We start from the raw sequence: 12,570 nt of genomic DNA, 5'->3' as shown, positions 1-12,570 counted from the left end.
TTGTAGACATAACATGCTGTGTTTAGTCAGTATTTAAACATTTTGATATAATGTTAAATGCTGTCTTTCTAGTGAGACATCTGTTTTAATGTATGTATGTGTATAATAGTGTGTGTGTATATATATAGTGTTAAACACTTTTGGTATGCAAGTTAGGGACTCTTTCATAGAGTAATTGGTGCATTTGCTGAGTATATAAACAGTTTGGCTGCTTGTTTCTCTGGAGGCTGTCAGAATGATGTAGACGCCTCTGATGAGAACCCAATAAGGTTCGATTAAGGTTGTTCATCATTTTTTCAGTCTGCAGAGAAATGGCTAAAATTTGCCCTGTATAATGTCATCATCATCATTTAATGTCCATGTGCCATGCTGGCCTGGGTTGGATAGTTTGACAGGATGTGTCCAAGGACTGCATCAAGCCCCAATGTCTACTTTGGCAGGGTTTTTGTGACTGAATGTCTTCCAAATGCCAACCACTTTACAAAGTGAACTGGGTCCTTTTTTGTTTTTTTAATTCTTATTCATGCTACCTTCACTATTTAGGTTGCCATATATGTGTATATGTAATGCATGTATATATATATATATATATATACACTTACATTGTTACTATACTTTTATTGATTACAGAATGAAAGTGCTCCCCATGCCTATTGCCAAATAAATAAGAACTTGAACAAAGGAATGGTAAGATACAATTTTATTTTCTCTTCAAAATGCATGAAATTTGATATTATTGATCTCCACTTTTCTAGCTTGTTTATGTCTCATTAAAGTTGGTACTCCAGAAAAAAGAAAACGTTCTCATATGTATTTTAGATGATCAGACATGATAGCTAAGACTGTTGCCAGACATGGTAGCAACACACTTTCTTTTGGATATTTGTTTTTTGCTGATCACATGCAGAAAAAGAGCAAAACACAACTAACTTGTACTTTTTATGCAAAAGCTTTTTGGGTTAATATTGCACAAATCTTTCTTCCAATTGTGTTATAAAAAGAGAAGTGTGGTGTAGATTGAACATATTCTTTCTTATCAAAGCAGTTTGTCTTTTGATTTATGGCTCAGATAAATCTTGATATTTTTTGTTTTTGTTTAGCCTCAGATAACCCCCAACTGCCTAGAACTATGATCAAAAGCATTCCAGCTATAACTAGTCTGTCTTTTCTTTTTTCATACATAGTGTATCTAAGACTACATTATACAATGTTTTTTTTTAAGATTGTAGGGTGTGATTTGGTTATTTGAAAAAGATATGGCTGCTGTTTCTAGCAATTCAAGCAATCCCATTGACTCCTTCATTGACTTGTCATAATATTTCTATATTGTTAGATCTACTAATTACTTGTTAAAAGTAAAATAGCAATCAAGCATTTCTATATTAAGTTAAATGTTAGCCATTATTATTATTTCATGTCAAGAAATAAAATAAACAGAACATTCTGTAGAGCATCTAATAACACCAATCAGAATCGTCTAGTTCTGGTGAAAAATACACTGGTGTCTAGCAGGTTTCTGTTATTTGCAAAACTTGTATTCCGATGCCTTTGTTTCAATTAATTTTGAAAATAATGGAAAATTTTGTAAAGAAAATGCTTTGCCATTATGAAGCTGGTATTTTGAATGTGAATTGGAATTTTGATGGTTTTAATTTAAATCACATTAAAATAGAAAGTTTGCATCAGAGAGCCAGATGCGATCTCAGGCAGGTTGGTATTAAAAAGGTTAAAGCACTGGTTAGAATGGTTGTACCAGACGAACTGCTGCACTGCAGTTTTCTGTGTCTTTTAGCCATTTGGGTTTCAATACACAAACAATGTAATCATTTTCAACCAGCTTCCTGAGAAATTTCTATCAAATTATATTTTTCTTAATGTTTAAAACTCATCGACTGCGGTTGCTTATAACAATGACAAACTGTATCATCTCTAATTTCTAATTTCCAACGTGTTTGACTGGACCAGTGAAACTTCTTGATTCCGGATACTGTGGTGGTGGTCATGCTGGTCACTCTTTGGCTGCTGATCCAGTAATGTGTATCAAGTCATTTAGCTGTAACTTCACTCTCTGAAACATTGATACAGTTCCTTCATCCTTACATTCCTTCTTCTCAAAAATATCACTCTATTCACATTAACCATTTTTAAAAACATATTTGGCATCAAACCAATCTTTTTTCTTTTTTTTTATCATCTCTGTTTCAATAAACCAATAGAATACAAATTACATTTATTCTCTTTAATATGTTCTATTGACATTTCTTTTTACTCTTTTTATTCCACTACCTTATTCATAGTCTAGAAAAATAGATTAGTCAATAAATACCACTAGACCTTGTTAGATATAGTTTTGTTGGAATTTTTCTGTTTTTTTTTTAAATTCTTTTAAAACAAAATGCACCAACAATATGTTGCTTAATGGATTAAAAGTAGGTTGGCTTTCTTTTTTTTTTTTTTTTGCTTTGCTTTAGATTAGTTTCTCTTTTATTGCATTTAATACATTCAGAACAAAAAAGGCATTTTTTTTTTACCTTAGATTTCAAATAAGTTCAAGTAATAGTCTATTCTCAGAGTTTATAGAAAGTGCTTTCTCAAAATAATAACAATAAAAATAGTAATAAGCTACCAAAGACAACGTTGCTTGGAATTGCAGTAATCCTCTATGGAATTCTCAAAATCTGAATGAAGAGTATTTCCTCAGACCACTAGTTGCAGACAGCTGACACTTTGTTACATTCTCCAGCAAAGCTGCTGTGTTAAACAAATGACAATGATGATGGTAATTTAGGCACCAGGCCATCAGTTTTGGAGGGGAAAGGGTCAGTTGAGGCCATTGGCTCCAGTACTTAACTAATACTTTTTGTTGACCTTGTAGGATGACCTCAGCAGAATTTGAACTCAGAACATAAAGAATCAAAACAAACGCTGCAAGGATTTTTTCCCAATGCTCTACTGATTCTTCCAGTGCATTACTCTTGTAATAATAATTTTGAAAGTGTTGCTTCAACTTCAGTGACTGATACCATTAATATAATAAAAGAATGTTGTAAACTAGTATACGAACCAAAGATTGCCAAGTTTTGGAGGGTGCAAAGGTAATGACCTCCTGCTAACATCATTAAAAAATAGAAAAAAAAACGCTCTGACATTCTTCAAGTTATGAAACTGGGAGTTAAACTCCATAACTGAAAATTCACCAAGGACTTAGGAGAGATGTATGTAATGTAGTTGTTATTGTCAAACGGACCAACAGATTTTTGTTGTCACAATCCTTAGGAACATTGATTAAATACAAAGCCGAAAATTTCATCAGCTATCTCAGCCGTCAATTATGTGCTGAATAACACATCCAGTTTTTTTAAATGGTTCTGTATCAAGTAGCCTTTTCCTTTATGTTGCTCTGAAACTAACACACGCCTTCATTATATTATCAAACCTCAACATTGTATGTAAGCTTTAGCTAGAAAACAATAAATATACATGGCTATTGTTCTACACACTACCATATCCTGTACTTAGACAAATGGTGTATTATGAAGGCTCTCTGAAGTATTTTTCTAAAGTGCTTCTATTGAAACACATGCTACTTCTGTTGTTGTCATTACTGTTGCTGCCAGCTCTGAATTTGGAAAGATTCTGTTTAGAATACAAATATTTTGTGCTTTTGACAATTGTGTAGCTGAAGATTATAGTTTGTCCTCACTATATCACCGGTTCTTCTCTTTATGTAATTAAATATTGCTGAACATTCTGTTGAGAATGTAACGGGTTTGTCAATCTACTTCTATAAAGTATAAATGTATGTTTAGTTTCTAAACTAATGCACAAGATCGGTTGTCCAAAAACAGATTTATGTGCTTTGGTCATACTCTGTGTGTGTGTGTGTGTGTGTGTGTGTGTGTGTGTGTGTGCATGCATGCATGCGTGTGTGTGTTTGTGTGCATGCAAGGCACATACGTGTATCAGTGAGTGTATGAGACATACTTTTTGCTCCAGTTTGCCTAACTAAAAACCCTAATTCATTTTTATTTCATGTTTGTGTAACTTGTAGTAGGAAATTTATCCAACTGAAAACAAAATCAATTTATATTTGTTCCAATACTAAAACCATCTAAACATGAAAAGGAATTACAAAGTCTTACATAATTCCATATTTTGCTTTTTGTTTTGTATCAAATATTACAGTAATTTGTATTTTTAAAAGTTTAATTATTAGACCATGTTCAATGTTTATATATATTTTTTTTTCATACAGACTTTATTATTTGTTTTTTCCTGTTTATTTTAGATGGGCTCAGATGTTTATCTGTGTTACAAGAAGGCTATGACTAAAACAGATGTTCTTGCATATAAACCTGGTTAGTGAATCAGTTGAAACTTTATCATACATTTCTATATTTTATGCTTCATTTCTGATTCATAGGAACTCTTTACCAATTAAATTCCAATTCAATATAACTTATACTTTTTTTTTGTCAATGATAATAACAACGCATGCATGGGTTCAATTCCACTTCTTTATTGTTGGTCAATTGGTTAAATATCCAACCAGCTAACTAATGGATCGTTTGTTTATTTAATATGTTGGCTTTAGGAAGGGCATCCAGCTGTAGAAACTCTACCAAATTAGATTGGAGCCTGGTGTCGCCTCCTGGTCCACCAGTCCTCAGTCAAATCGTCCAACCCATGCTAGCATGGAAAGTGGACGTTAATCGACGATGATGATGATGATGTTAAACAATCGATCAGTTGTTTGTTTATTCGTCAAAATTCTTCCGTTGCTGTCTATGACCTTTTCAGTGACTCCCTGCCACTCACTCCAAGTTCTACTTTGTGTCTATCTGAGAATTGGTCTTATGTTTGTGTATACACATTTCTTAAAATCTGTTGTTGTTTTTTTCTACAATCTAAACTCACATTTATCATGTATTAGATCCTAGATATGACGCCAGATCATGACTTTTGAGAGATGACGTACAGTTAATTAAATTGACTCTCAATATGTTACTGGATACTTATTTTACCTGCACATACACAGAAAGAGGAAAGGTAGACTTGACCCTGGCATGAGTTGGACTTGTAATACCACAAGATGATCACTCTACTAATTCTGTCATTCACTGCCATATTAATGATAATAATAATCCTTTCAACTGTGGATACAAGGCCTGAAATTTAAGAGAATGGAGGAAGGGAGTGGGCTTGTTGATTTCATCAACTCCAGTACTTAGTTGGGGCTTATTTTATCAACCCCAAAAGGATGAAAGCCAAACCGACCTCAGCAACATTTGAACTCAGAACATGAGGGAAAATGCCACTAAACATTTTGTCTTACTCAGTAATGATCCCGTCATCTTCCTGTAGTCATCATCTTCTGATTATTATTATTATTATTATTATTACAGTAAAGCGGCATGCCTCACACTATTTCAGTTTTCTCTGTATGTAAACCAAATCCAGCTGCCTTTCATTCCTCGAGTGTTTATGAAAACATGTACCATTTCAATAATAGATTCAATTCATTATTTGACTATATGCCTCCCCTGCAAACGTTTTTACCTTTTACCAATGTTAGAAACCAATAACAACAACAACAGTAATAATAATAATAATAATAATAATAATAATAATCCTTGCTGGTATGCAGTTGAATGAATAATGCTTTAATGTTTTTAATGTTTAATCTGACAATTAACTGCTGCATTTTAAAATGCATAAAATGGGACTGGTGAATTTAAAGATCTTCAATCTGCACCTTGTCTGTCCACAGTTTAATCACTTGGTTATCAGCTCTCTAGTTTCCAAAAAGCTATGGCTTTTTATGTTGTTAGTTAGGGATTTGCAAAAGTAAGATAAGTTTTTATCAGACCATTAAACTTTGGTTTTATAGTGAAACAGCTTAAGAAGACATTTCAAGCAGATTGTGTTATCTTTAGAGAAGATTAGTTGAGACAATTTCCACCTCCCTTGCAAATATCTTCTGTATTGGCCAGAAATATTAAAAAAAAAATCTGGTTTTTTACTGTAGAAGTCCTGACTGCAGTTAGGGAAGATTAAATGGAATAAACAGTTTGTTTGCTAGGAATACAGCACAAGTGAATTAAGAAACCCAAATCTCATTCTTGCTCAGTGTATCCATAAATGCAATGTGTTGCTGTAAACATAAAAAAACAAAGACAAATGTCCTTTCCCTCAAAAGCTTTGCTAAAGGAAAGTCTCTACCCTCATATGTCAGTGGTTTCTGACCTTATCTTTACAATCTTTACCAACTGTTTTTTGTTGACTTGGAACACCATTAGTTTCCTCAAACCCTACTGGTTTATATTTATTATTTCGAAATGTAACTACCAGTGGATTGGATTATTTCATGCGGTCTGAGGAGGCACAGATCGTCATTTTGGTTAAAGTAATTGATGGAGCTGTGAGAAAACAGATGGAAAGCCACTGAGTAACATGTCATGGCAGAGCAATATAGAATAAAGTATGATAGGCCTGGCTACTAACCGATGAGGGAAGCAGGCTGTTTGGAAGATGCTTACAGCTCTGGGAACTAAAAGGAAGACAGCTGCTTGCAAGTTGGGTGAGGCAGTGGGAAGAGTTTCTTGCTGGCTCTGGAACAAGCAGGAAGAGTTGAGCTGGAAGCCAAAAGTAGATGAGCAGTAACTGCTGGCTTCAACTGCTGATTTGCTATGCCAGAAAAAAAGTTGGGCACTGTCTTACAAGTTCTCTTGGCCAAATGTTAGTCATTAGAAAGTGACAATATGTTTTGTATTTAATAGTAGTATTTCATGCTTTATCCATCTCAGAAATCTGAGATAAACATGCACGTAATACTGTAACACTGTGAGCTGCACACTATATATTTTTGTTATTATTATCATCAGTGGAGACTTCTTTTCTCAGTTATATTCAAAGAGTTAATATCAATATTAAAGTGGAATATTTCTGTGGTGTTGAGTTAGAGACTATATTTCACAATGAAACAGTTTGTTTTGTTTTGTATTTTTAATTATATGTTACTTGAAATTGTTACATGATCATCAATTGTATAACTTCCTCTCTTATTTTCAGCTATTCTAGGCCGATTTCCTGAAGCAGATTATGACAATTATCCACTTCCTGAATCAGTACCCCTCTTCTGTTTGCCAATGGGAGCAACAATTGAATGTTGGCCCGCTAAGGCTCAGCATCCTCTTCCAGTATTTTCAACATTCATTCTGACAACATGTGGTGGAGAAAAAGTTGGTATTACACTCATTGAACTCTTATTTATTCCTTTGTTGACTCTTTTTCTGGTTTATCTTTGGATTCCAGGTACCGCTGTCATGGGTTTTAGCTTATCATATCAACCCCAGAAATTATTTTAAATTCAGTGCTTTTCATTGATGTCTATTTATCAAATCGCTAATGTAGGTCTTTGATTTAAAGGGACACAACTTGACACACCACTTTACACAGGTGAACATAGGCAATCACACAGATACACACAACAGGCATTTACACAATTTCCATTTTGGAAATTCCATTCAAAAGGTATTGGTCGTCCCAAAGCTTTTATAAAAGAAACTTGCCCAAGTTGCTGCACAATGGCATTGAAATTGGTGCTACACAGTTGTGAAATGAAATTCTTAACAACATGGTTACTTGGTTTTTCTTTTGCTAACTTTTTTTTTTAATGTAATTTTACCAAAGAACTATGAAATGTTGTGAATGGTTTCGGATACTTCATATCGTATAAAATAGTAAAGCTGATTAGATAGTCTGATAATTAGAAATAAGATGAGATTATTACTTCAAAAGTGTCAATTTATTGTAGAATGTAGCAGTTATAAGTGTATGTAATGTATGATGTGTGTGTGTGTGTGTGTGTGTGTGTGTGTGTGTGTGTATTCAGTTATTTGTTTTACGACTGTTTTTCCATGCTGGCATGAGTTAGAGGAATATATTATTGAGGCTGTATGTTACAGCTACAGGCCCTTCCTGTTAACTCTTACCAGGATTTGCAAGCAAGCCTCTCTTCACACATCTTTGAAGACATGGAGCAAGTGGACAATTTGCTGATAGGAGAAATGGAAACAACACTGCTTGTTGCTGAAACTTTCATAGAGTACAAATGCAAACAGATACACGGGTTTCTTTCAGTGTCCATCCACCAAATTCACTTACAAGGCCTTGGTTGGCCTAGGGCTATATAAAAGACATTTGCCCAAGGTGAAATGAGACTAAACCTAGAACCACATGGTTGGGAAGTGAATTTCTTTAATCACATCACTATGCTGCAGACATGCACACATATATCTCAATTTATATGCAAAATATTTCACTATAAATTTTGATGTTTGTGCATGAGAAAAAACTACAATACTGTTAATAAATGTTTCATGGAAAATGATTCTAAGAGTTACATGTTTGATATTCAGATGGCATAAGATAAACATAATTAGGATTGAATTTACTTGAAATAATCTAGTTAATGAAGTTAAATAGTTGAGATAGGATCTTTGAAACTTCTCTCCTTTAAACTATCTCCCAATTAATATTAATATGTCTTTAAACGGGAATATATTTTAAGCTTAATTTTTTTGTTTTTTATATTTGCTTTCTATTCTATTCTAGGCATATGGAGCAGCAGTGTCATTTTATGAAGAATTCCCCGAAGAAAAGTTAACAGATTTTCAGCTACGGCATTTGGGTCTGAAGAACAAACATATCCGCGAGCAGTATCGCATTCCGAAGACGGTGCATTCAAACAAATGTATTTGTCTTCTTTCACGTTGGCCTTTCTTTGATGCTTTCAAGAAATTCCTATCCTATCTATATAGGATATCAATAACAGGCCCTTATAATGTTCCAATCGAGAGGTGAGTGGAATGAAGACTCTCCTTTTACTGAAATCTGTCTTTTTTAATCATCATCTTTGAAAAGTTCTAAACCATCTTAATGAGATTAACCCACAAACATTTAAACTGAGATTTATACCAGCTAGATCTGGCATGTCACACCTACCTTTTAACATTGTTCCAAAAATAAACCATTACATTGTCAAAATCTCAAAGCTGAGATAATATTACTTGTTTCATTGCTGGATACACTTTCTCTCATATCAGATAAATCTCATCAAATGGAAGATTCAAAGCAGAGTTCAGTGCTTAATAGTATTACCACTGCAGAGGAGGACAAGGTTAAGATGGATCCTCTGTGTGGTGGCTCAACTTGCTAGAAATAACAGCTGAATTTGCATCAAATTACCATCTACCACCTTAGAGAAAAACCAGGTCACACTTGATAATGTCATGCTTATATGTAGAATAGAATGCCTTTCATCATAAGTCTGTGAGATTAGAGCTTATTTAGGACTCAACAACTAAAAAAAGTGGTTTCTTGAATCCACTCTTTCCTCTGCTTAATTGACAACAGTACCATAGAAGAGATTATAAGATTAAGACATAATTATGTTCCTCTCTCTTTCTCTCTCAAAATAATCTTCTCATGTAAATTTTGAAATTGTAAGTTTTCCTATTTGGTATAATCCATTCATATTTTTAGAATACTCCAAATGATATTGGTGATAATGATAAATGTTTTTGTTTTTTTATTTCAGGCATATTTCTCATTTCATGTTTGATGTTCCTTATCCATCTCCACAAAGGCCAAGAATTCTTGTACAGGTAATTCTTCTCAGACTGGTTCTTTTGTCTCTGTTTATATTTTAGTAGATCTTTTTCTTTAATCATAGCACCTTCCTTCTACATGCTACTCTTGATTATTTTTGTTGTCTGTCATATATGGATTAGATTTTTTTAACCCTTTAGCGTTTGAACTGGCCATATCCAGCTGAAATATTCTACCTGTTTTATGTTCAAACTGACCTGATATGGCCTCTCACACCAACCCTACAATGTCATTCAAAAATAAACAATTACATCATCAAATGCTAAAAGGGTTAAATGCAAGGCCAAGTTTTGAAGAGTTGTTCCCTTGAATTAAACAATCAAAGATCTGTTTAATCAGAGCTTGGATCAGAGTGTTCCAGTCATGACTATCCTATCAAACAGTGGATTCAGAACTCTCTTGTACTATGTATTACACTCTTCTTCAAAATAGTGTGGTCTAGTTTGACTGGAATTTGATAAGAAAAGCTACTCAGTCTTTTTGCCAGTATACCTAGTTACTTATTTAAATCATTTCTTATTGATACTTGACTTTGTTTACATTGGAGGTATAGTTCTTAGATGAAATGCTAATTTTTGTGGGGGAGATTTGAATTCATGATGATTAAATACTATTTAATATAATATTAAATAATATTGAATATTCTAATTTGTTATAATATTAAATGCTATTTCTGTTTCAGTTAAACCATGAAGCCCTCTCTCTATCAATGCCAGAAGACTCACCTTTACCTCAAAGGTATGTTTACCATATTCCTCACAATCATGAGATGTTTTTTCTTGACATTATTAAATTTCTCTCATCCTCAACATCAATACCATTTCGACAGTTATTCTATGTTGTATGATGTTTCTTATGACTTTTGTTCCACCTTCGAGTTGTTCAGTTTTAGAAGTTTTAGCATTTTCAGTTCCTCAAACTTTCCATCTTGGTCAACAAAGATGCTAACCAACAATTCTTTAACTACAATAAGGAAAAGTAGGAAGTTAGAAAGAGAAGCTACTCTAAAAGAAAGAAATATCCTAGTGAATAAACAATGGAGATTTCCAAGATTCTACAGACAATTGGATAATGATTTCTGCCAACAACAGGAAGGAATGATCACAAGCTCTTTGCTATCTCTTTTGATCAGTAATATACATGGGACATGGAGAAGATCTTACTTTAATGAATGTCCCTCTCGTCCATATGTTGAGGGTGTGATGATGTGTTTGGATGCAGGTTTGCATGAAGAAGATATTCAAGTACTACTTGGTCACATTAACTTCATTTAAACCACCCACCCACACACATACATTGGTACAGCCAACATGGTACAAGCCCATTGGATGGTTTATATTTGTAACTTTTAAGTGACAGATGCAAATTCATCCAATGGACTTCCACACTGTTTCCATTTCCCCATTTCCGCTCACGTGGTTTGGCTCAACCCAGGGCTGTAGTAAAAGACATTTGTCTAAAATGCTGTGCAGTAGCATTGAACCTGGGGCCGTGTGCTTGTGAAGTGAACTTCTTAACGATTCGTCCATTAGGTATGCACACACACATATAATTGTTACGTAAGCATGCTTCCTTGGATTTGTACGGCAGGAATCTTGACAATTTGTAATATTTGTTTTTCTCAAGGGTGTTCACGATGTGAGTGAAGGGAATTAAGACTATACTTGAATGAAAGTAACATCTTAGTAAATTAAATTTACCAACATACTTTCAATTCCTTTATTCATTAATCGTCAATACACTTGAGAATAACAAATGTAAGAAGTTAGCAACTCTCCTGCCATAGGAATATGTGCCAACATGTGAGTGTGTTGAACGTAGAGATTTTAAGCTTTCCTAATTAATCTTATTGAATTCAAAGTTTAATTAAACTTGCAAATATTTATATATTTAGATCATCATCACCATCATTATACATTTGTCATCACAGTTTGTGTTGGTCCTGATTTAGAGTTTCTACTTTTCTTGATGGGTCAGAGGACAGCATCACATTTCATGTGCTCACATTTCATGTTTAGTATAATTTCTACAGCTAGACACCCTTCCTAACACCAACTACTTAGCAAAACTACATCAATATAAACAAAGGGTTTTATTTTGTGAATATCAAGTACATTTATTAAAGTATATTGCATTTGGTGGGGAGGGAGTAGACTTGCTAATCACCCTTCACTCTGTTGCAAGCATTTGGAACAATTCTAAAGACAATTTCCTTCTTTCTGCGTTCAGTTTCAGAAGCCTTGACAATGGGTCAAGGTCACGACCTTTTAATTTCAGTACAAAAAATTTTTTTTAAAGTCAAGTAACTTACAATTTGTTACAATTACTTCAATAACAGATTGTGGTAATTAAACTTTTTGATTTATTTAATTACTGAAACTCATTTACTTTGATAAATGTTTTTTAGATATCAATTTTTAAATTGTGAAGAAAAAAAATTTTAATTTAAATCACTGTGTTTGACTTTTCATACTTTGTTGCACTCATAATTTGGTTTTAATTTTTTTGTCTTCATTAGTGGAGCCTCATTTATTACACTGCTAAAAGACCTCGGTCCTGAGAATTGTATGACCATTCTATTGCATGTTCTCCTTGAGCAAAAGATCCTCATCCACTCTCTACGTCCAGCAGTCTTGACAGGAGTGGCAGAAGCAGTGACCACGGTATGTAACTAAAAGCAAAAACAAAGAAATAGCTGTTTATATTTTTTTTATCACACCATGTCCAGTGTAACTTGATAGTCTATGAAAGTTTTTTATTTTCTGAATTATTCATGGAAAAATAATCAATGCTGCTTTGTTTTAAATATTTGGTTGAAGTGGCCCGCCCCCCAGCTCACTAAAAGTTGCCAAACTTGGAAACTGTTATTAATCCTACTGGCATCACTTTGCCTTTCAT

At 33.7% G+C, this 12,570-nt stretch overlaps 1 protein-coding gene across 4 annotated transcripts in view; it reads left to right on the top strand.

Moving 5' to 3' along the window:
• Positions 1-12,570, top strand: part of LOC106876754 (C-myc promoter-binding protein) — a 128,566-nt gene that overhangs the window by 83,829 nt on the left and 32,167 nt on the right. For all 4 annotated transcript variants that reach the window (XM_089360813.1, XM_089360811.1, XM_089360815.1 and 1 more), the window contains exons 5-11: positions 631-687; positions 4,289-4,358; positions 7,072-7,241; positions 8,617-8,861; positions 9,602-9,668; positions 10,355-10,410; positions 12,191-12,335. In XM_089360813.1, the coding sequence (XP_089216939.1) occupies positions 631-687; positions 4,289-4,358; positions 7,072-7,241; positions 8,617-8,861; positions 9,602-9,668; positions 10,355-10,410; positions 12,191-12,335 (810 nt within the window). The remainder of the gene's footprint in view (positions 1-630; positions 688-4,288; positions 4,359-7,071; positions 7,242-8,616; positions 8,862-9,601; positions 9,669-10,354; positions 10,411-12,190; positions 12,336-12,570) is intronic.

The sequence above is a fragment of the Octopus bimaculoides genome, chromosome 12, assembly GCF_046866305.1.
Source record: "Octopus bimaculoides isolate indiv1 chromosome 12, ASM4686630v1, whole genome shotgun sequence".
NCBI classification, from domain to species: domain Eukaryota; kingdom Metazoa; phylum Mollusca; class Cephalopoda; order Octopoda; family Octopodidae; genus Octopus; species Octopus bimaculoides.
This window is presented reverse-complemented; position numbering and strand designations above follow the sequence as displayed.